This window comes from Prionailurus bengalensis, chromosome B3 (genome assembly GCF_016509475.1).
Source record: "Prionailurus bengalensis isolate Pbe53 chromosome B3, Fcat_Pben_1.1_paternal_pri, whole genome shotgun sequence".
NCBI classification, from domain to species: domain Eukaryota; kingdom Metazoa; phylum Chordata; class Mammalia; order Carnivora; family Felidae; genus Prionailurus; species Prionailurus bengalensis.
Window position 1 is genome coordinate 13,246,155 of NC_057355.1, and position 25,312 is coordinate 13,271,466.

The 25,312-nt window shown below is 43.6% G+C and overlaps 1 protein-coding gene across 1 annotated transcript in view; it reads left to right on the plus strand.

Moving 5' to 3' along the window:
* Positions 1–25,312, plus strand: part of MCTP2 (multiple C2 and transmembrane domain containing 2) — a 240,030-nt gene that overhangs the window by 82,566 nt on the left and 132,152 nt on the right. The window contains exons 5-8 of the mRNA XM_043554770.1: positions 13,185–13,327; positions 14,119–14,195; positions 14,711–14,822; positions 18,865–18,900. Coding sequence (XP_043410705.1) covers positions 13,185–13,327; positions 14,119–14,195; positions 14,711–14,822; positions 18,865–18,900 — 368 coding nt within the window. The remainder of the gene's footprint in view (positions 1–13,184; positions 13,328–14,118; positions 14,196–14,710; positions 14,823–18,864; positions 18,901–25,312) is intronic.

The following is a 25,312-nucleotide window of genomic DNA, read 5'->3' on the forward strand; positions in this document are numbered from 1 at the left end:
CTGGGAAGACACGGCAGTGTGGACAAGCATCATCCTCAGTCACTCTGTCACTTTTCCTGAACGTGCCATACTGACGTGATATGTAAAGAATCAATTTTCTTTGTTTCTTTTTAAAAATTTTTGTTCATGTTTATTTATTTATTCTGAGAGAGAGAGAGAACATGAGCAGGGGAGGGGCAGAGAGACAGAGGGAGAGAGAGAATCCCAAGCAGGCTTTGCACTGTCAGCACAGAGTCCAGTGTGGGGCTCGAACTCATGAACTGTGAGGTCCTGACCTGAGCCAAAACCAAGAGTCGGACGCTTAACTGACTGAGCCACCCAGGCGCCCCAGAATCGATCTGACTTTTCAAACTACAGCCGGATCTGACTTTAAACGGCTTGATCACTGCTTTTGTTCACCACACATGTGCTCCCCATATTACAAAAATTCTATTTTGAGAAGAAAAATGAACATAGCGCATCGTTCTTTGTTTACTCAGTGTTCTGGTTCCGGGTCTCTCAGAATTCTTATTCCCAGCACTAATCCTGCAGCAAACATTCTTGTACCTAAATCCGGACGTACAACTTTCTTCTTGACTTCTTTGCGGATGCTTTGTGTTTCCTGATCTGAGCAGGTCGAGGTTCTCTTTCCAGAATTGCCAGCTCACCCTTGGGAACTATCTCCCTCTACTGCTGACCCAGCAAAAACATCTCTGGGGTCTGCTTTCCTTTTCTTCCCCGCATGGTGTGCACCTTATCTTTGTCAGTTTGATGGAGAAGAAGTGTTACATTTGTTTCAATTTGTATTAATAAATTTGATTCCTTAGGTGTGTTTGGCTATGAGCTATTTACTACTTCTCTTTTGTGCAAAGCCTGTTCTGTATATTATCACTGCTCTTTCTTCTGCTCCCTAGATACGTTCACATAGAGTTTTATTATTATTATTATTATTTTAGCAGTTTTTTTTTAAATTTTTGTTTTTTTGAGACAGAGAGAGACAGAGCATGAGCAGGGGAGGGGCAGAGAGAGAGAGAGAGGGAGACACAGAATCCGAAGCAGGCTCCAGGCTCCGAGCCGTCAGCACAGAGCCCGACGCGGGGCTCGAACTCACAGACTAAGAGATCATGACCCGAGCTGAAGTCGGAAGCTTAACCGACTGAGCCACCCGGGCGCCCCTAGAGTTTTCTGATTTGTTATTTGCTTTTTAGTTTTGTTTATAGAGTTTTGTGGCAGAGATCTTTTCAAGTCTTATAGTCCTATTCTAGAGAATTTCTTCTTTTGTTTTTATAGCAAGGAAGGCCTTTCTCTCTCGAAAGGGAATACGCATCCACCTATATTCATTCTCTTTGCTATTCGTTTTGCCTTTTTCCTTTATGTCTTTGATCTGTCTCGAGTTTATTTCGGTTTCTGGCTCAGAGTAGGAACTTAGATTTACTTTTGGCCAAATGGCTATTTAATTAGTTGGGACGAAATAGCCCTTTCCCTGCTGATCTGATTGCCACATTCTAATCGTCTGTTAGAAACAGACACGGTGCCTATCAGGGCTGCTTCTTGGATTTCCCTTTGAATCTTGCGGATGTGGTTTTTGTTGTTGTTCGGATGCCAGCACCACACCAGGTTTACTGTAGCCAAAGGTCACCATCAGTACTTTTTTTTGCAAGAAATGGGGCTTGCTTCACATTGGAGTACCTTCTCCGAACACCAGATGGCATGAGATCACTGGTATGTTGTGTGGGAGCCACGGAAACACAGCTGGCCGGTGTGGGAGCATGTCCTTCAAGAGCAAACTTGAGACGTTCGGTGATGCAGCCACCCATCCCAGGTCCCAGGTAGCGGGTGGGTTTTCTCCACTTGTTGCGTGTTGATAGCCTGCCAAGCTCCCACAGCCAGTAAGTGGAACTGATTTTTGAAACCTGTTTCTGTTGGTTCCTTTCCCACTTGGATGCGGGTCCTCCTTGGGCAGCCATGTTTGTCCTTACAGCTTTTAATGTGTTCCCACAACGGAGCCCTTTCCTCTGGGGATTTTTGTGGTATTTTGTTTTGGGAAACTGCGTCCTCAGCAGTTTATTAGAAGGCCCTGTGGCTCTCCCGTTTTATAGAGTCAGTTAAGCCCTTCTTTCAGTGGGATCCCATCCCAATTCATACGAAGGGCCTCGGAGCAATACGGCCTGTTTTCTGCATCTGCTGCATGTAACCAACCGCTTACATCCAACTGAAGATCGTTGACTTGAACTTAAGGTAGCACATCTTCCATCCGGTTGAATGGGGCTTCTCCATTGCCAGTGGTTTTTACCAGGGGTTCGTTTCTGTACCAAGATATCACGTGCCCCACTGCATGCTGTGTTTATTTATTTTTTTAAAAATTTTTTGAAGCTTATTTATTGAGAGAGACAGAAAGGAAGAGAGAGAGAGCACTCCCAGAGAGAGAAGGAGAGAGAGAGAATCCCAAGCAGGCTCTGCCCTGTCCGCACGGAGCCTGACGGGGGCCTGAACCTTGAGATTGTGACCTGAGCTGAAATCAACGGTCAGAGGCTTCGTGGACCGAGCCACCCAGCTGCCTCTAAAGGGTTCTTTTTACTTACCCTGTTTCGTTGTGATGTTGGTACGGTGCCCTCTGTCCCGGGGGGTGTGGGTGTTGTAAACAGAGGGCGAAATACAGAGGGCGTATCGGTACGTTTCTGTATGTCCTGTGATTTCCTTGCGACATAATCTTGATGGGGTCGTTCGTTCTGTCTTGCCATCCGAACCCCAAAGCTTGACAACGTGCTGAATTTGGGGCAGCGGGCACGGCAGGCAACGTGATGAAGGGACCACCACCCTGTGATGACAAGTTACCCCACTCCGCAGCAACCCCAACCCACCGCACGCTCAGGAACGCTGGGAAGGGGGATTTCAAGAGGGCACGCTGTGCGTCGCTTCCCTTTGCCGCACGCTGTCTGCAGCCTCCAGTGGAACGACTTGAAGGTTGAGTGTGACCTGATTTTGGGGACTGGCCACCCGGAGGCCCACAGGCCAGTTTGTACCAACGGTGGCAACCTGGGACGAGGTGCGGGGAGACAAGGGCTGGTCCACATGAGACCTCCCCATGAAGCATGGTGCCTCACGCTGGTCGCAGGAGCTCAGGGCTTCTGCCTTGAGGCTCCTGGACACCAGGCAGGAGCTGTATCAGCTTGCGTGGCACGGCTTTGGAAGGAAAACGTGTAACTTCCTCCACTCTGTCTGGGTTGAAGCAGGTGCCCAGATTCAGAGGAATGGGACGGGTTATGCCTTAAAATTGCTCTAGTTATGGGGCACCTGGGTGGCTCCGTCGGTTGAGCATCCGACTTCGGCTCAGGTCATGATCTCACAGTCCGTGAGTTCGAGCCCCACATCGGGCTCCGTGCTGACAGCTCAGAGCCTGGAGCCTGCTTCCGATTCTGGGTCTCCCTCTCTCTCTGCCCCTCCCCTGCTCATGCTCTGTCTTCGTGTCTCAAAAATAAATAAATATAAAAAAATAAATAAATAAAATTGCTCTGGTTATGAAAGCTTTACACTGAAACGGGTCTGTGGCTTGAGGCTTGGCTCTGGGAACTCACTAACTTCACTCATCCTTTTCTTAAACAGATACTAATTTTTTTAATTTTAATTTTAATTTTTTGAGAGAGAGAAAGCAAGAGAGAACACTTACGTGCAGGGAAGGAGCAGGAGGGGGGTGCTGAAGATCCGAATCGGGCTCTGTGCTCCCTCACAGCAGAGAGCCCGACGTGGGGCTCAGACTCACGAACTGTGAAATCATGACGTGAAGTGAAGTCGGACGCTTAACGGACTGAACCACCCAGGCATCCCTACCTTTATCCATCCTTAAGACGACAGTATACATAGTCTTATCCCTGACAGTCCTCGGAGGATTAAATGGGAGCACGCCCAGTGTTAATGTCATTACTAAGCTTCAGTCCTTTGTCTCTTCTCCAGGGAGGTTGCTGCCTGTTTCATTAGCTTTGAATTTATGCTCAAATAATAGCCTGGGCTGAGGACACTTTTAGTATTCTTATTAATAGAAGGGACAGCGTTAGGGTATTAATAGCTATGTGTGCTTTGGCAGTGTGGATTTCTGGAACACCCCGAGCTGACCAGACTACAGATCTTGAAGTCTGTACCCTCTGCAGAAACTCGGGGAAGCTACATCCTTTGGCCGTGTGGCTTACTCTTCCTTTTTTTCTCTGACCCTCTTTCTAGTCTCTTTACATGGCTGCATCCTGGCTGCTGCCTTCCCTTCTCCTTTTTTTTTCTGTGTTGTTAGGCCTTTTTCTATCTTTGTCTGGGCCCTTCTTTGTTTGATCGGTACGGGGACAATCATGCATGATGTCCACGCCCCTGTATGCTTTGGATCAAGATCAGGATCTTTGTACCTGATCAAGAACAGGTGTACAAAAGTCTTCTCTTAATGATCACTTCACCGAAAGTCAATGTGCCCAATAATCTATTCACCAGATGGCCTATTTACTGATTTACTGAATTCCTCAGTATATTGGCAGTGTTTTCCTTTAATCTATAGTGATATGTCTGTACGTATAAAGTTATTGGATGAGAACTTTTAAAGCAGCTGAAGGTCTCTGGGTCGTATCAGCCAATTGGTTTATGAAGACAGAATGAAAACAGCATTTTAAGTATTTAATTTGCCTGAGGCCAAACAAAAAAGGAGTGACTGGACATGCCATAGCCTAGGCTTCAGAGTCCAGTAACGGGATGACTGGGAACAGAAAAGGAGAAGATATTAGGGGGAAGACAGATGGGGAGGGAAACTGGATGGGGTAGGTGGGACTGAAGGAAGTTTAGGATGGCAATGGTGCAGGGGAGGAATCCGAAGGTCCCAGGAAGACCTTGCTTCTGACAGCTCTAGAATGTCCCATTACTTACCCCATACAAGCTTCCAAATAGTCAAAATAAGCAAGTTTTGGTCAAATTTTATAAAGAGTTAAAATAAACAAGTTTTCGCGAAACTGGGAATTTCAGATCACGGATCCCACTGTAAGTTGGTCAGTGGAAATTCTTTCACATGCTAGATTTTGGCGAGTTGCACGGAGCCATTACACCCACAGGGTCTACCCATGGGCAGGCCTTGACCAAGGTGCCATTGGGGTCATTGCGCACGACAGACTCCTTTAGAGGAAAGGAGTCCATCACATTCAGGAGAAAACTTCAGGAGTTCACAGACAGCAAGGCCTGAAGGTGGTTGGGGCGGAAAACTATTGTTCTGTGGTTGGTAACAGGAGACCAGCTCCTGGAAGCGTAGAGCCGCCATTTGCAGCCTGATGGGCTAGGGAGATCCTGGGAATAAGCATGTTCCTTCATTCAATTGTAGTCGATAAAACCTGGCCTAGAATTCCGCTGGACCTGAACCTACTGCTACCTTAAGTAATACAGATTTCGCTCTACATAGGGAAAGTTGTTTCTTCTTTCCCATGTGATGGAGGAAAAGTGCCCTCTGAATGTCCATAATGCCCATAATGGTTTCTGAAGGTGGGTCAAGAATGTGGCACCTGGACACTTGATGTAGAAATCTCAGCTTAACTGCCAGGGGCAGCAGCAGCCTCTCAAAAATCATCACTGGCTGTTTTTCTGGAAATCATTTCTGCTGCTTATTTAGCCAGCCTCAGAGAAAGTCAGAACTTATGGATCCCGTATAAAAACAGCTCAGGCTTGGTTATTTTTCTGACAAGAAGAAAAAATTCAAAATATGCAAAATATTGAGAAGATTCTAATTTTTTTTTCACATTTATTACTGAGAGACAGAGCATGAGCAGGGGAGGGGCAGACACAGAATCGGAAGCAGGCTCCAGGCTCTGAGCTGTCAGCACAGAGCCCGACGCGGGGCTCGAACTCACGGACTGTGAGATCATGACCTGAGCTGAAGTCGGACGCTCAACCTACTGAGCCACCCAGGCGCCCCTTATTGTGAAGATTCTAAACGTATTTGATAAGGAGATTGAATAGCCCCTTATCACTCTTAAGCCAGAGGATAAGAAAAACATCAAATTGATACTTTTCCGTGTTTCCAAATACTGTTCATGCAGGATGAATTCATCGTTTTGTACCTGAGCTTCCCTAAAGACTTGACAAGTAAGTGTTGACTTGAATCAGAACTCCTAAGATCTCCTAACAAAAGTTATCAGATATTACAAAGTGTGAACTTCATGTAAAAACGTGGAGATAATTCCCTTTCACAAACTGCTACTCTGAGAAATGCATTCAATTAGGAGAGCTTTCTAGCTTGACAACCTTTCCTTTGAAGAAACCGTATGGCTGAAGTGTTTTAACTTGGCAAATGAGCTTTACTGATAGCAAATAAGTGAGTTTTGCCTACAAATATTGCTTTTGCATGGATTTTTATTTTCAAATTCGGAGCGCTAGTTTTTCAAACCTATGCTATATATACGTATGCCCCAATATACACATAAATGACCATTAAGCCGATTTGTATAAATATATTGATGGGGACAGAAGGAGACTGATGTATTATTGGCTGAAGAAAGCAGGTAAAACATACAATATGAAGGCTGGTTTCTTTTTTGAAAAGTCAGAGTGTGCATGTAAAATCTAGGTACATATCAATATATTAAGCTTTTCTAGATGGTAGTAATTCTTTCTTTCTTTCTTTCTTCCTCCCTTCCTCCCTCCCTCCTCCATTCTTTTCTTTCTTTTTTTTAATGTTTATTTTTGAGAGAGAGAGAACAGAGGAGGGGCAGACAGAGGGAGGCAGAGGATCTGAAGCGGGCTCTGTGCTGACAGCAGAGAACCCTACGCGAGGCTCAAACTCAAAAACGATGAGAGCATGACCCGAGCTGAAGTCGGATGCTTAATCAACTGAGCCACCCGGGCGCCCCATCTTTTCTTTCTCTTTAGTGCATCTTTCTGCTTTTTCCCACATGGCCGTGAGTTCTATTACAAAAAGCAAAGACAAGGTGTTTGTAATTAGTGCTTCATTACAGATTTATTTTATTTGCAGATTCTTTATTTGATCTTGAGCCAGTGAACAGAATATTTGTTCCATGTATCACTTCCTCTGTTGTTTCTGACCATTTTTTCTTGTAATTCTCTCAAGATAGTAGATACAAGTAATATGATTCATGATGACTGTCTCCTTGATAGACCTCAGTTATCTGGTGTCCTTCTCACCAAGCTATCTGTCATTTTCATCAGGATATATTTGCAGAGTGATCCAAAATCGTCAGTGAATAACATTAGGACTAGAGATAGGGCAGTAGCCAATACTCATGGATAGTTAGTGCTTTTTAATTTTTGCTACAGCCCTTTCTTTCCAGGATAGCTCAGATCATTTCATGGAGATTTTCCCCAACCACATGGGATCTCGTAAGAAGTATGTAAGATAAGGGATTTTCTCTTCGACGTCTGCAGAGAAAAGGTGATACAAATTTCATACCTTTAGAGATGGCAATAGAAGTGTCAGTAGAGAAACAGACGAGAAACAAACGGTACGTGTTATGTTGGATAGGTAAAAAAAAGTGAATATTTAATACCGCATACTTTGTTATAGACACCCCTTTTTAAATTAATCGAGTAGTAATACTAACAAAGTAGCAATTGTTATGGGACTTGGTCAGTTAATGGCTAGAGTCTGCTATTAATGAAGTATATTAGTTCATTCAGTTCTCAAGATAAGAGGTTGGTGTATTTTTTATATACAGCTAAAGATAGGAAGGCACAAGGAAACAGAGTAAAAGTGCCCAAGGAAGGGAGATTTTACTAAAAGGCGGTTAGGCAAAGGAAGGTACGGGCTTGTCATCGACACACCATTTTATTTCAAATGAGATTCATTCACTGATCGTATATTTATTCTCCCAAGACTGTGCACATTAGGCCATTTGGGGCATGCATCTTATCTTCTGCAGCTTTGATTTGGAGGAATTTAATATTATTTTTAGTTTGCTCCTAGTGAAATATTTTCTATGTTTAAATAACTTGATGAAATACAGAGTAGAAAAGTTTTGAGCTGTTCGTATAGTTGTCTGTCTTAATGTAGCTCCTGGCAGAGTTCAGTTTTGTATTCTACACTGTGAAATTCCAAGGCAGGAAATAAACAGCTTCTCCCAGTGGTTATGACTACCTAACCCTTTCAGTCCAGGGAGCCTCCGTGCAGGTGAGGTTCTGTGGATCACGGTTTGTGAAACCCTGGGTTACTTCTTCGGGGTACAGCTTTCTCCTGGGCCCTCAACTCCCTGGTGCTGCATTATCTCAACCACCAGGTTTTCCGGCTTAGCCTGTGTCTTCTGCCTTCGACATTATAAGCTCCTGCCGGGTTTATATTTCCAAAGCTTGGCTCTGATCGTTTTACTCTCCTGTTCATACATAAACCTGAATTTCTTTCCCTCTTCACACTGAAATAATTCCAGATGGGCGAAGGATGTATGTGGAATGAATGAAAAACTACGAAATCTTACTGTGCGAAAATTTTCTTCTAAGCAGAATGTTCAACTACAAAGCCATAAATAAAACTTTGGTACATTCGACTAAATAAAAGCAAAGAAACAAACAAAAAAAACTTATCACAAGAAATAGCTTGACTATAAATAAATTATGACGAGATTTATGGCCAATGGCTGATATCCATAATTAAACACTCATTGAGATCCTGAAGCAAATGACAAACCGTGAGACCTTAGAAAAATGGACAAATGGGGCGCCTGGGTGGCGTAGTCGGTTAAGCGTCCGACTTCAGCCAGGTCACGATCTCGCGGTCTGTGAGTTCGAGCCCCGCGTCAGGCTCTGGGCTGATGGCTCGGAGCCTGGAGCCTGTTTCCGATTCTGTGTCTCCCTCTCTCTCTGCCCCTCCCCCGTTCATGCTCTGTCTCTCTCTGTCCCAAAAATAAATAAAAAACGTTGAAAAAAAAAAAAAAAAAAAGAAAAATGGACAAATGGAATGAATGGGAATTGCTCTGACAAATACAAATGTAGGTCACTAAAATATGAAAGATTCTAAACTTTGTTCAAAATGTCACCGAGAAAAATAGAGGTATCATTTTCCACCTGCTGTTCTTTTAAAATAAAGGCACAGAGCACCCAGTATTGGTGATCGTGCAGAGAAACAAGTACAAAACATATCGTCTTGGTGGGAATGTAAATTTGACAGACTTTGGAAGAACAATTTGACAGTATCTGTCAGAACCAGCTGTCCCAATGTTAGAAGTTCCCTCTGAATATACACACCAAGACAGTCGTATAAGGATGTTTATTATACTATTGTTTGCACTGAAACAAACAAACAAAAATGAAATGATGTAAGTATCCACTATTTGGTGGCTAGTTATGTAAGTAGTCAATAACACAATGAAAGTTTCTGCAGTCGATGACAAGAAATCCGGTAAATCTGTGTGAACAGAACTGCGGGTGCTTTCATTGTGAAAGCGTGACGTCCAGTGCACGTAATATGATTACTCTCGAGTTTAAATCAGTTCTTGTATGTTTTTCCTGTAGTAAATCCACAAAAGCAGCCCGTGAGAGGAAGGGGCATGAGGAAGGTGTGAGAGAGCGCAGATGTGTCTTTTTCATTTCGTATCTTTCTGAGACCTGTGCCTTGTCTTGTTAAAAAAATTAAAAAAAAAAAAAAAAAAGAACAAGATAAAGCAAACCATCCTCTCTTTCTCACCGAACAAAGACTAAACTCCGGATTTTGTCATTTTATTTTTTATTTTTTTTACATGTTTTTTTTTTTTTTTAATTTATTTTTCAGACAGAGAGACAGAGCAGGAACAGGGGAGGGGCGGAGAGAGAGGGAGACACAGAATCCGAAGCAGGCTCCAGGCTCTGAGCCATCAGCACAGAGCCCGATGCGGGGCTCAAACTCACGGACTATGAGATCATGACCTGAGCTGAAGTCGGACGCTTAACCAACTGAGCCACCCAGGCGCCCCTGGATTTTGTCATTTTCAAGCACTTTGGCCTCTGGCTCCAACCTGCCCGTTCAGCTTTATTTCTCATTACATTTTTTTCCACTTGATTTCCAGATCGGTGGAAATGCTGGTTTGGGCACCACACAGATCTTGTCATCTTGGTCTCCTCCCTGCTCCCCGGCTTCAAAGCCAGTTCCTTCTGCTAACATGACTTCAGTCCTTCTCCGCGTGTTTGCGCCCACCCACATTTCAACCAGTATCTTTCTTTCAGCCTCCGCTGACACCCGGGCTAGAGCTAATCTCTCCCACCTGGGAAGTTCAGTTCTGTTTTGACACTTAACCTCTTGTTATAGTTACGGCACGCCTGCTGCCCGCCAGGTGCACAACCCTGGACCGGGCAGGATCTGGGACCGATTTACCTTCGTGACCACCCCCCCAACCCACCATCGTGCCTAGCACCGACCCAGGCTCTGAAGTCAGCCATTAGGGTTTGTAGCACGTGGACAGTGTTAGCAGGCCTGACAGATACAGAGTCACGGGAAGCTTGACAGGATGTAATGTCCTTGAGTACAGGCGGAAGGAAGGGCTGTCCCACATGTGCTCAGGGGTGTGCCTTGGTGCAGCCCTTTTGCAGGACCGATGAATGGCTGTTAGTCGCTCTGGGCACGCATCGAACCCCGGGGTGTCTGGGGTGCGGCAGGAGACTCAGGCCATTGATGCTTAACACCCAGATATTCTAAATTGGAGGGGGTGCGTGTGACCCCATAGGGTCCACATAGCCGAATTGGTGGCCACACCAGGATGGAGGTGCCCGTCTGCGCCCCCCCCAGCTTTATTCTCCTCCCAGAGTACCACACCACCTCTTTCTTCCAAAGAGCCTCATTGTTTCTGAAGCTCCCCGTAAAAAAAAAAAAAAAGGTTGAAGTCCACCCATTCAAGGTGCTGTCTCATCATTTGTCTAATCGGGAGTTGCATTCCTGAGCCGCAAACCTCTTTTCAGAATTTGCCTAGTTGAGATGTCACTTCCCTGACAGTGAGGCTCTTAGGCTCAGCGAGAAAATCACCATGTGCTCCCAGCGCCCCCCCTCCCCCCCCCGCCCCTTTCTCAAATTTTCCCTAACAATTAACGCCACACTAACTTGACACCCTTTTTCCTTGTTTGGCTTTGTAAACCCTGGTCCCTTTTTCTATTAATTCCAGACATTAATATTTTCTTTCACGCAACTGACGCCATTCACCCGTGAAACCGTTTGAACATTATGTAGCTGTCAGGATGCCTGGGGATTACCCAGTATGCTTTGCCTGTGAGAAAGTGACACCGCCGAGGCCTAGTTTTGAGATGTTTATTTTGAGAGTGCGCTGACAGGCATGAAGGCCCGATCCCAGAGTGGCAATTTCATTTAATTAAAGGCCTCTTTTTATTAGAGTCCCTCCCCACCCCCACCCCGCCCCCCACACACTTTTTTTTATATATATATATCAGAATGATTGTTAAAGTCTGACTTGCCGGAGGTGTCCTCTTGTACCGTGAGAGGGAGTGGGGGCAGGCGGCTCGCTCACTAGTCAGTGTGCCACTAAATGGCTGTGAATGCCTTCCTGTTTTACTGTCCTGTCCGGAGCTGCCAACTAACATGACTTGTGTGTGTGTGTGTGTGTGTGTGTGTGTGTGTGTGTCCGAGATTAAAATAAAGACCGCTGGACTTCTGCCCCCGTGTCGGCAAACGTAAAATGTGAGAGTCGAGTGCGTACGTCGGCATATTTGCGGTTGAATTTCTCGGTCTTCCGGTTCGAAGTCTTGCAAAACTGGAAGGCTCCCCCACCGCCCAGATCATTCTACCTCGGTTCCTCTGTTGAGACTTCTAAACAAGGTAGATGACCTTGCTGGGTAGTGACGCCTGTTTCTGTTAAAGAAGGAAGTTGGGGAAGATCGTGTGTTCAGTCATTGCTAATAATACTGCTGGTAAATAGAAACCCAGAAGAGGAGCTTGAGAGAATAAAAGCTTAATGATCGGTAGTCACGACCTGGTAAATGTTTGCAACAGAGTAGCCGAATTAATTTTTGACCTAATGGTTTTAGACTCTGTAGGCTTGACTTTCCATCAGGAATTCATGATCGATAAATGTTTGGGGGGCCTGTGTTGGGCACCGTCCACGGCACCTGGGACACATCGGTGGATGAACCGGACTGTGGGTCTTTCGCACTTACTCATGGGTGTCTGTTTCGCAGTTAATTATACTATCCTCACTCTTCCAATCAGATTTTTTTTTTTTGTCTTTCTTTGTGGCATTATCGGCTGGCCTTCAGTTATGCCCTCACTGCTTCTGCATTCATTCGTGGCTTCTTTATTCATCATTCATGAGGTCTTAATGCACAAGTGTGTCCCAGATATGACCGTCTACTGGCAGGCATGCAAGAGACATGCACAGAATTCATGGTTTATGTTGACCTGCTATTTTCTTTCTTTCTTTTTTTTTTTTTTTTCTTTTCCTCCCCTCCACTGTTCTGAAAGTGTGGAGGAAGGTTTGTCACAGCCCTTCCTTCTGCTTTGGGTAGAGTGGCTGGAGGGACATTATTCATTCTTTCTGGCGTCTGTTTCAAAGCCCCCCCGGGCGGGTCAGGGGTATCTGCCCTGAGGCCAGCTGAGGGCCTGGCTGGTGTGGCATTCAGCAAGGCCAGGGTGAGACAATGTCCCCGGCTTCACTGCAGGTGCAGGAGGCAGCAAAGAATGGCAACTTTGTCGATTTAATCTCCATGCCCCCCAGTGCCCCCCGTCTTCATTCCCGTTGCCCCATCTTTTGAGCCCGTGGTTCCCGAGATTGATTGATTTATTATGATTATATTCTAAAGTACAGCGTTCTGTCGAGTCAGCCATCTGGCCGGACGTTTGAAAATGGTTTCTTTCCCTTTTCACCGACTCCCTGCCATTCTTGGGAGGGGCGGGTTTCTCCCCAGGACTCCTGACACCGTGGGCTGGAACGGGTGGATTTTGTCTCTTGCATTTTTGTGGGTAGCATTGCGATGCCACACCCGGGATGAAACGAAACAGAAAAAGCTCGAGGAACCCATTGGTGTTCCACCACTAAGAGCAAAGAAGAATCAGTCATTTACCCCAGATGGTTTCATTTTTTTTTTTTTTTTTTTTTCCCTCGTCTCCACCCCTGGGGCCTTCAATCTCTGCACAGGGAGACATTTGTTCTGGGCGTGCTCAGGAAAACGCTTGCAACCAGGGGAGTGTAGAAAGAACCTTTACTTAAGGGAGATCTTAGGCGTTGACGTGCATTTTTAAAAACTGTCTCACTCTCTCTTTCTTTTTAAAGGCACCAGCGATCCCTATGTGAAATTTAAGCTGAATGGGAAGACGCTGTACAAAAGTAAAGTCATATATAAGAACTTGAATCCAGTGTGGGATGAGGTAGTTGTACTTCCCATTCAAAGCCTTGATCAAAAGCTCCGTGTGAAGGTAATCCCAGATGGCTTTCAAGTCTGCTCTTTTATTAAAAACGCTGATGTCTCAGCAATCCTTGCCCCCTTAAAACGTCCACGTCCCCAAATTCTTTTATCATCGTTCGGCTCTGGGCGGAAAAACATTCGTGTGCAAGGGATTATTTGTACACTTCGTTGAAAGTGTGTGTTTTGTTTTCTCGGATCAGTGGTGTATACGCCACAGAAAATCAGAGTGAAAATAACATCTCCATTGATTGTATTTAAGCTTACTGCACGTGGAAGAATTATGACTGTCGGTGCAGTGGCGAAGAGTAGGAAAGCCGTTCTCATTAGGAATAACTTTATACTTAATAGAGCTTTCAGCTACCGGTTGGAAGCACCAATTGCTCAAACATCTGGGTTACAACTGCATGAGTTGAGTGCAGGATAGGGTTGCTAGAGAATATTTAGCAAATTTCTATTTAATTGGCAGATCTGCTCACCGTGGAAAATACTAAATTTTAATGAGAGACCATTTAAACTACAGAGAGTGGTCCATTGTGCATAACATTGGAATGCATATGAGTACTGCCTTAAGAGTATTTTGTGCTATTGTTTTGGCTGTGGTAGGCAAAGTGGTCAAGTTTGAATAATTTCGATCTCTCCATCAACTTGGCTACATTCCTCGTTAACGGTACTCTGCAGATTAGTTTTTAGATCTAGAAGATTGAATTCAAAATTCCCAGACTATTGCATTTATTGATAATTCGGCAAACTCAGTTGGCTTGCCATATTAATGTGCATTACTGGCCTCTTCCCTCTTTGTAGGTATATGATCGGGATTTAACCACATCCGATTTCATGGGTTCGGCCTTTGTCATTCTCAGAGATCTTGAGCTTAACAGGTATTGTATTTTTACCTTCTAATTGTTATTATGAATTGTAGAGGGAGCTCAACATAAGGTTAAATGGCATCTGTTTAGATCAAATGACAAAAAAAAATCTGAATAAATGAAAGGGTGCTTTAAAATGTGAATTTTCTTATTTTAGCTTTTAGCTCCCAAACCTAGGAGTCAGACGTTAAATCGTCCACAGTGTGTTCTGGAATGTGTGTTGGAGTTTGAACTGTTAACATTCAGGTTCATTAACCTGCCTAACTTAAAAATAAAACAAGTATTTAAAATTTATTTGGGCAGTAAGGGGAAAGAAGCCATTAACCAACTGTTGAACAAGGCAATGCCAAACAATTCCCCTGCTCTGAAGATGGCTGTGTTATTTTTACTGAATCGGGTGCTTTGTAAAACTCGTGTCTCACCCTTAGGCAGAGGTAGGAGAGGTTTGCCCTAAGCTCCCGATGCAGTTTGAAACTGTCTGGTACTGCCCCTAAGTGCTAATGTCATTTGTTGCCTTTTGCTTGTAGGACGACTGAACATATTTTAAAATTGGAAGACCCCAACAGTTTAGAAGAAGACATGGGGGTCATTGTGTTAAATTTGAACCTAGGAGTAAAACAGTGCGATTTCAAGAGACATGTGAGTGTAACCCTTTTGTTCATTTCAAAATTCTTCACCGCAATTGTCCTTTGATAACTGGGTTACCAGATGGCTGGCATTTTTTTTGGCGGGGGTAATTATTTTGGGGGGGGGGGAACAAATCATTGTATTGAGATGTAAAGTACCTATTTGTGGTTATGCACATCCTTTCCCTTGGAACCCTGGAAAGAAAATCCTTTAAGGAATAATCTGTTTTGGCTAGGGATGTGGATAGTGTGGCTGTTATTAAAATGCATATCCTGCTTATGGTTCCCTTGTAACAGATCATCCAAAATATTTTTACTAAGTGGTAAGGTTTCCATTTACTATTTTCTTAGGTACCGGATGGCACAGGTATTATTCAGCAATGCAAAGCAGTTCCCGGGATTTAATTATTACATTGTACGTTATTAGGGTGATCAAGTACATATTCGCAGCATTGCAATTTCTTCTGGTGCTTTTTTTGTTTGTTTGTTTGTTTTTAGCTGCACGTTTTCTGTTGGGAGTAGTTTCGGGAAGATACAAATTTTAATATCCTTCGATCTGTTATTTTCTGTACGTTTCTAGTTAATGCATCGCTTATTGAAGACCTCTCTAACACCAACAAAGCATTGGATTTTATGACGACATGACTGGGGCTCTGTTCTTATGAGCAAATAATGTGAATACAAATCGTAATCTTATTTTATATTTGGGGATCAGACCTTATAATTCCAAGAATTAAAAGAAGAACAAAAAGCATCTTTGATCGTGACTTATTTGAAAGGCGTTTTTTAAAGCCAGCTAAAACACCTGCTTGGAAAAGGACTGAAATGCGTTCAAACTGAAGCCTGTTTAGAATCTGATATGGAAATCTGAAGCCTGTTTATAAATTAGGCTTCTACAAGTGCTTCTTGAATTGAGTCAGTAGGGTCGATGTCTTCATTTTGACACCACCTTTGCTTATAGATGGAATTTATTTTCATGGTGAAAATCACGACTGATTTTCAAGGAAACTCACAGAAGAGAGCACAAAGCAGTAGTGAAGCTGAACAGTGATTTTTCAGTTGCCAGAGAGCCCGCAAAATAGTTGCTGTTTTTAATTTGGATTCTTAGGAGAGTTTACTCGACAGTAACTGGGGGAACAGAACCTTCCCATGTATGATTATTTTTTAAAAGAAGTGGTACTTTTAAAACTCGAATCTTACGTTGATGTTGAAAATAAACTTTTTTTTTTTCAACTCAACATAATACAGTTTCTCTTAGCCTAGACAGTATCGCTGCTGGATTCATTGTCACGTGCTAGTAGGTGACTGGTTCCTTGAGCTGGATTCCCTCAAAAAGAACACACGATCTAAGTAAGCATCATCTGCCACAGGAGTGAGCTATTCCTGGCTGCTATGTTCTGAAACTTCTCTTACATATTTAAGTGGGGTTTGCAAAGTTGGATAGCTTCTCATGAAAATAGCTGCCGATTCCCCTATTCCTTCTGTGAAATTTTCCTGTAGTATATCGGATTAGGGTTAGCAGTCCTACCGGCCCTTAAAATATATTTAAATATGGCCCAAATTTGCAGTTTCAAAGTAATGCCGTTTCAGTTGAAATTAATTTCCAATGACGGAGCTACTCATCCTCGATGCTGCCTGAAGTTTCTTTCGTAAAACCTCTCGAAGGGTATGTTTTCAGAGTCGTAAATGTAGCCACACTCGTCATCTTACTGAGTTTGGTCCTTTTTTCCTTAGACCCACCACGTCCTGTCTTCAAGAGTTCGCCAGCCTGCCTGCTCATGTGCTTTCTCATCTTCTTTATTCTTTGCTTATCTGGCAGAGGTGTAGGGTAAAATATATTTTTTGTCTATGTATTTTATGGGATATTATAATATAGAAAGCCCTGCCCACTCTCATTTGTTCTGATCAGTAGTTTCATTTTTTTCTGTTTTGTGTACTTGATCAAAATACACCCAAGAAAGGAATAATCCTTCCTGGGCCCTGGGTGGTTACTCGGCTTATGCAGTTTATATCGGGGGGGGGCCCCTTTGGATAGAATAGGTATCAGAAAACGTTCGTTCTTTTCATTCAGTGAAAACCCATTTTTATATTGGGTTTTTATTATTTAAAAATTTTTTTTTTACATTTATTTATTTTTGATAGAGACAGAGCACAAGTGGGGGAGGGGCGGGCTCCAGGCTCTGAGCTGTCAGCACAGAGCCTGACGGGGGGCCCAAACCCACAAACTGCGAGATCGTGACCCAAGCTGAAGTCGGACGCCTGACCGACTGAGCCACCCAGGCGGCCCTGTATTGGGTTTTTAAATGGGAATAACTAACACTGAAGCCTGGAAAGACAATAGATCATTTGATTGGGAATCAGTTTGTAAATTTCCATCACGACTGTCTTTGTCACTTTGGATCCCAGGCTGACAACAATCTGAACTTGAGCAAAGTGCCTCTCACGTCCCTCACGTCCAGAGATTTAAGGATTGTATGCAGGGATGGTACAGTTGGAAGGCTGATGAACCTGCTGTCTGCTTCTTTTTCTTGGCAAAAATAGGATTCTAGTTCGAATTGTGGGCTCAGTCAGCAGACTTGCCTGGGTTTGAATCCCAGCTCTGCTCCTTTCTAGCTTCGAGAAATTAAGCGAAAAGTATCTCACAGGACTGTGAAGTTGGAGATTATCAAATGTAGTGTTTGGCATGGGGTCAATTGTCAATACTTGGTAGTTCTTCGGACTGTAGTAAGCAGACAGGCATACTCACTTTCCGTTAATTTCCTCATCTCTTTTGTTGATCTTTTATGATCATTAACGCATCCAATGAATGCTAGGTCAGAGGGTCCTAAATAGCCATGCATACCTAGAAGACAGGAATTGATTTTGGTGCTTGTTTTGGTGCTTTGATTTTGTACTGATCATGTTTTTCAGTACAGTGCTGGGAAAATAGTAAAAGAACTGATTTTAATACCCGTATGGCAGCATCTGTGACCCTGCATCATGAGCTAGATGTTGAACTCCCAGTTTCACTAGGGGAAGTGTTTTTTTAATAAAGAATATTTTCAAGTTGTTTCTGGACCCCTGTTTCTGGTTGCTGGCCACCAGAATGTAAGAGGATTTCCCCCCAAAGACCATTTATTTTCTGGTTTCTAACTTATGGGGAAGATGTATTGTCAAAGTGGATAGGTCATTCGCCTAAAGGTATTTTTTTCCTTAAGCATAATAGCAAACGTGGTCTGCTCGATTAGATTCATAATTGCATTGTAATCTCCCAAATTTATCCAAGTTTTAACATCCAGTTAGCTGGTTAACCAGCCAGAGTAGAGCCTCACAGTACTGGACGGTGACGGGGGTAATGAGAGGATTTTGCTAGGAAAGAATTTTAATTGTAGATGAAATTCAGCAACCTTAGCATGACAAATGAGAGATCAAAAGAGAACAGTGGTGATGTTACTTGCTGTTCAGAAAATTTGTTCTTCCCTCCCTCGGTGCTGTATTAGCCTGTTTTTGTTTTTTGTTTTTTTTTTTTAATTGTGCAGCAGCGGCTTAGATTTTTTTTCCTATTATTTTGAATATTGAGGCTTGATCGGGGGGATAAATGGAATGATTGTTTTTAATATCAAAAAGTATGGAAACCTAAATATTCATGAACACTGTCCATGAACTTCTTAAACATTTTCCTAATACTATGAGAATATTTCAAGTAGGGGAAATCTGCTTTCCGATTTGCGTTTAGAGGTGAAATTACAGCGTTTTGAGGCAATTAAAAACATTCTAAGGATGGAGATCCTTCTCACACGAAGAACTGATACTTCTAAAGATTGAGCAGTATTTGTACGTCCTTGTCTTTTCATTACTGAACACTGTGGGAAAATGCTGTAACACGACCACAGAAGTGTGAGTTTTCTGTTTCTGTTTTGTTGCTCCAACGTGTTTTCTCTGTGACCTCGGAACGTGGGTGTTAGTTGTTTGAATATAGTCCGCGCCATCTAACTAATCACAGAATCGTCACTAACGATTCTATTTCTCTCTTTCATTTTGCCATTTTTTCACCATCCAATGGACTCAATCCCTAGCGTTGGTCAAACCGGAAGCGGCTGAGTGCCAGCAAGGTAAATATAGTTGTTTTCTTTTTTATGTCATTTGGCGAAACGTTCATCTTTGTTGCAAGCACAGAGGTATACGTGATTGGTATTAACCAACTTGTACGTATCACAGCATTCTCTTCCTCTCACTGTGGCTACGAATAAGAAGGAAGCAACCTCCCTTTTACGTTTCGTTTAATAAGGGCATAGCCAGATGTTTGAACTTATATACTTGTTTTAGTGGTGACATTTTATAGGTGCCAGCCACGTTAGAATGTTCCACTTCATTAAGCCTGGATTATTTGGAGTGTAGCACAGTTAGGGTCAGTCCTTTAGGAAGTTATATACCATCAGATGGAATCTAGCTTTGGTGTTGTAGGGGCAATGGAAAGATTAATTGAGAGGGACAGGTGGTATCTTTTATAAATCTCTTTTATATTACTCTTATTTTACTGTTTATTACCTTTGCTGCTGAGAGTTTCTTGAAAGATTTCTTCATGATGTACTGGTGATTTTTTTTTTTTTACATTGTTAGTATCGTTTTAAGCAATTATAAACGGCCGTCCAATTTGTAAAAGGTCTACGTGTAGCAAGGTAGGAATGCATTATTCATTTATCTGGTTATTAAATTAATACATTGCAATTCAGTGATTAAATGTCAAAATTGGTGTAAGCATAAACAAAACCAAAAAGGTATTTGTAACTTAATTTAGCTCCTCTGCTACTTTCTTTAAGTTTATTTATTATTTATTTATTTATTAAAGTTTATTTTATGTTGAGAGAGACAGAGATAGCGTGAGTACAGAGGGGGCAGAGAGAGAAAGAGGAGAGAGAGAGAGAGAGAGAATCGTAAACAGACTCCGAGCTGCCAGCATGGAGCCTGATGCAGGGCTCAAACTCACCGAACCATTAGATCATGACCTTGGACAAAACCAAGAGTCAGATGCCTAAGGGACTGAGACACCCAGACGCCCCTCCTCTGCTCCTTTTAAAGAGAAATAACCAACAAGGAGGTGGCTGTGATTGTGTGAGTGTGTGTGTGTGTGTGTGTGTGTGTGTATTTGGCGGATACACCGACCATCTCTGTGTACACGTTTATTTACACACACACATAAGTGCACAAATCGTATACCAGCTCGAATTTCTCATCTCACCGTACCTGAGTTGTTCAGTGCTGCGTCCAACAAGGCAAATGAAACAGAGATTTTGAGTGTTGGTAAGAGTGTGTCTGTGGGGGAGAGAGAGCGAAAGAATTGTCACCTGACCGGCACTGGTCATTTAGGAGGAATAGCAAACTTTCCAAACCTTGCTTTTTAAAACCCAAAGGAACCAAAGCCTGCCTCTTCTGCGACGCAGACAGACCCTTTGCATTTTGAACATTTTAAGTATAACTACGATAAGTTTTGTTAACCAGTTCACTTGGTGTACAAGACTCTCTCTCTCTCTCTTTTTTTTCTTTTGAAGTAAAATTAAGAGACGATAAATAATAATGTGAAACGGTCTCAGAAAATCCTCCAACTTTTGTCTTCTTCCTTTATAGTCACTAGAGTGTAGAAGATGATCATTTCTTGCCACAGAGGGGAGCCCAGCTCCCGCTCTCCCATATTAAGAGCTTCTGTGACCATCCGAAGCAGTAAAGTTTCCCGGCATGCTTTGGGGAAGCCTGACAAAGCAGTATTTTCTCGTTTATTGATTCTGCTGCTGCACTAAAATACTGGTACTGTACATCAATAACCATCTTTAGTTAGGGAGCTCCGGTCTGTGGAAGAAAACTGGCAGTTTGTGGAAGAACATAAAGGCTAGAAAGAAAAATTGTGAGCTTGGGGAATATTGGAGTCTAGGGAGGACAGGAGAGGTTATGGAAGAATGGCCAAAGGAATGAGGAAGGAGAGAAAAAATGTTGACGGCCTGGATAAAGATATCAAAAATATGAAAGGAACAGTGGATCCTGGAGAGCAGTATTTATATCTGTACTGCAGAGTTGTGTCTGACCACAGCTGCTGTATTCTTTTTTCTTTTTTTTTTTCATCCCTATCATGGTCGTTTCTAGAATTTTGACTTCAGTGCGCCGGGCTCAGAGACTTAATAAATGCCCAGACCCTCCGTGCCTGTTTAATAAAACCTTTGATGAATAGAGCTCGTTGAATGCTACTCATGATCTTACAGGAGAGATGCGGTTTATATCTTGGTGGAGAATTTCAATTGGCAGGTTAACTTTTCACAGCTTAGAGTTTGCAGGTTTTGGAGAGGAAAGTGAGAGAGCTTCTAATTTCGCTTATGAAATTGAGTCACGTGGAAAATCTGGAGGCCCTGTGATTAACCTTCTGGGAAAGTAGTTAAAATGCCCTGATCAACCTATCTTGGTATTTTTAAACTGTCCGCTGCTTTTTTTTAGGATTTCTATATTATATTTAAAAATTAGGTAACAGAAGTTTGACATAGAGAAGATTACTCAGCTATGACTATCTAAAATGTTACCAGTCCTAAGTAATATATTATCTGTAAAATGTTGTTGACTTTTTCACCTCAATCTTATTCTTTTAATGGCTTAACTTTATTTAGATGATTGCTTCTAAAGCCCCGTAAGTTTATAATTTTGCATCCATCCATAGAGGCCAAGCGCGGCAGACTCTCTTGTAAAGTGTTTTCTTACTACGTTGACCTTGACCGTAACGTAGTAAATTTGTAGAGATCGCCTTTAAAAGTAGGTTCAGATTTCTCCCAAAGCCTCTGTTTGCCTTCTGATGAGCCTTTTTCACATGAGAATTGAGAATTTGATTTCATAGGGCCTGAATCAGATAACTAGCTCTTTTTAGACATTTATTCTACACAATCTTGGCTGTGAACAGATTTCCAAACCTTCCTCTCTCTTTCTAATGCATGTAACACTTAACAGAGATAGAAAATTAACAGCAGTGACTTCTCTAATATCTGATAGCTTAATGAGGGGGGGGGGAGCCCTGAAAATCACTAACTGTATTCAGAAATCTGTGTACGTACATCCACACCCACCTGCTTCCCCTGCACTTTCATTTGGGTCTTTGTAGGTCCTGTGGCTGACCACAGTTCTTTATTTACACTTTCTTTTACTTTAGGTGCATTTCCCCTGTGATAAGAACCTTGCGGGGTGGGGGTGGAGGGTTTTTGTGCGATTCCGTTTTCAGAAACAGAAAAAAAAATGTTTCCCCACAAAAATATATACAGGCTCACATAAGCAGATTCTGTGTCAGTTTTAGCCAGTTTGATTTTATCCTCAGTGCACAGGACCCTCGTGCAGGGCTTAGCCCACTTGTAGGGAGAAGCCACCTGGCGGCATGTTAGAGAATGAAGAAGGCACAGGAAGGGCCAGTGGCATCCGTGGTGTCAGGTCAACGCCATCATACCCGCCTGCTCCATGAAACACAAAACCCGGAAGGGTGAGGGCTTTAAGAGGGCCACTGCCTGCCAATGTCACCAGGCTGTCCCCTGGCTGTCAGCATCCCGACCTGAAGCGCCTGCTGCTTATGTTCCCTCCCACACCTCCTACAAGAAGAAAAAAAAAAGGGGGGGGGGACTATTTTGCATAGCCCTTCTTTTGACCACTGTTTCATGCAGTTGTGGGTCCGCGATCGGAGGGAAGAGACACGACCTGGGCGAGTGTGGCTTTTTTTTTCTTCCGCATGAAATTAGTTGGCCAGGGGTGCCATTTTGGGGGCTGTTCAGCGTCCTCTTCTTCTGTCTTTGTTCCTGTCTGTTATTCCAGGGGCTGATAACCACAGGATACGTTTTCTAGGTTCCCCTGCCAGGTGGCTTCCAGCTGGAATTGGTAGGAGACTACAGGGTGGGAGAATTTCCACGGTCATCTCTCCTTTTGCCTTCTGTTTCACGTGGGGTCTTCGGCACGGGCTGCATTTTTTCATTTGCCTTTAGACCTGCTATGGCTTCAGGGTGAGCCTGATCCTGGTATTGACTCTTCTTGCCTGGCCAGCCCCGGGGTTTGCAGAAGTTCAGCCCTGACGGCGGAAGCCAGCCCTGTGTCTGTTTTCGCAAGCCATGCTGTAACAGCGGTGTGCACCTGTGTAGGCGTCGTCTCTAACTGGCAGCGACAGAGTATTGTAGTTGGGACAGAGACCTAGCGGCCTGAAGCCTAAATTCTTACTCTCTGGACCTTGGCAGGGAAAGTTTGTCTTCCTCCCACTCCAGCCCGAGGAGGGTTAGGCTGTCCTTTTTTGCTGCTTACCTTAGGTATATTCTCAGCGTTGCCTCTTTGGTCTCTCGGCCGTCCCGCACCTGTTCTCTGCACGATATTCCCTCCACCTTCAGTCCCAGGAATGGTTTTCTTTTTCTGGTGGATTCGGATACAGCCTATCAGGCAAAGCCTTTGCTTTTGGCTTTTTTGGGTACTTTTAGAATGGTCACTACTTTGTAAATATCATGAATCACATGATGATGGTTCTGCGTGAATTTAGGTTTTATCCTCTCTGCCTTCTTTCCCTTTTTCTGCTTTCCTTTTTTTCTCCTTTTTGCTCGATCTGTCCCTCTGTTTATTGAAAAAAATTTTTTTGAGTGTTTATTCATTTTTGAGTGATACAGAGCATGAGCGGGGGAGGGGCAGAGAGCCAGAGAGGGAGAGACAGAATCCGAAGCAGGCTCCAGGCCCTGAGCTGTCAGCACAGAACCTGATGTGGGGCTTCAATTCATGAGCTGTGAGATCATGAAGTGAGCCGAAGTTGGACGCTTAACCGACTGAGCCACCCAGGTGCCCCTCTCCTTCTGTTTACGTCTGACATCTAGGACTTCTGGAAGGCAGTCTCTAAATTTAGGTAACTATCTCTACCTATCTATCTTTCTAATCGAATCTGTCTAATATATCTATATCTCTTTAACCTAATTTACTTGTCTGAATGTCTGTGTCTGTCTGCTTGTCTGTCTATCTATCTATCATCTATTGGGCATGGGCCCAATGCTGAATATCTTAACCCTGATGCCTCTGCTGCCTTGCTGTGAAGTCAAGGTCAGCATTACCCTGGGCAGAATGATCTCTAGGGATCGTCCTCATTTCTGGGGGCCTCGGTCGTGGCTCAGGTAAGGCCCCGGATCTGTTGGCACTCTCAAACCTTGTGTGTGCTCTAGACCAGAAAAACAGAGCCACTGCCTTCCTAAACTTTTCACGTGAGAATCCACTTCAGCCGAAACCTTCTCACTGAGCACGTCCTGAGGATTCACAGATGAACGGGACTTAGCCGTGGTGACTGCCCAGTCAGCGGGAGACTTGAGAGAAGGGAGGGAGGGGTATTCAGAGGGCACGGTCAGACCTTTTCCTAGCCTCCAAGGTGGGCTGAGTGCTGGAGACAGAGCAAGCTTTCAGAGGAGGACTGCAGGGAATCTTAACCAAATGAGAGGGAGGAAGAAGTGAATGGAGATACGATAGTATAAAATAGTGTGGTCCACGGCAAGTGCTCTGATGTATTTATTATCAGGCTTCAACCAGTTGAGGTTTCAAAATGGAGCAGCATCGGTATCACCTGGAAATTGTTAGAAATGAGAATTTGTGACCCACCCCCCCCATGCGTACCCCGCCAACATTTCAGACCTCTTGAACCAGAATCTCTGGGGATGGGGCCCCCCGCAATCTTTCTGTAATCCTTCCAGGGGATTCTGAAGCACGTTTGATTGAGAACCGTGAGGTACGGCCGTCCTAGATAGGGGTGCCCTTGAGGTATTTTATTTTTTATTTGTTTTATTTACTTTATTTGTTTATGTTTTAATTTTTTAAATGTTTGTTTATTATTGAAAGAGATGGAGCACAAGTGGGGGAGGGGCAGAGGGAGAGAGAGAGAGAGAGAGAGAGAGAGACACAGAATCCGTATCAAGCTCCAGGCTCTGAGCTCCAATCTGTCAGCCCAGGGCCCAACGCAGGGCTTGAATTCATGAACCATGAGATCCTGACCTGAGCCAAAGTTCAGTGCTGAGCTACCCAGGTGCCCCGCCCTTGAAGTATTTTAAGTGAAGGAGAGACACAGAAATATGGAACAGAAAAGGGAAGGCCAGCAGGGTGACACATGTGAATCCAGAAATACTAGATAATGGGTGTTACTACATATGAACACAACATTTAACTTTGAGCTTCTTAGAGGTTAGGGTGAAAAAGAAAATCTTGTTGAATCACTTTATTTTATTTTATTGTATTTGATTTTATTTATTTTAGAGACAGAACACATGAGTGGGGAGAGGGTCAAGAGGGGGGAGAGAGAGAGAGAGAGAGAGAGAGAGAGAGAGAGAGAGAGAGGCAGGCGCGGGGGGAGTATCCCAAGCAGGCTCCACCTTTAGCATGGAACCCAACATGGGGCTCAATCCCATGACCCTGGGATCATGACCTGAGCTGAAACCAAGAGCCGGGCACTCAGCCAACTGCTCACCCAGGCTTCCCTTTTCTTTTCTTTTTCAGTGATAGGAAGAA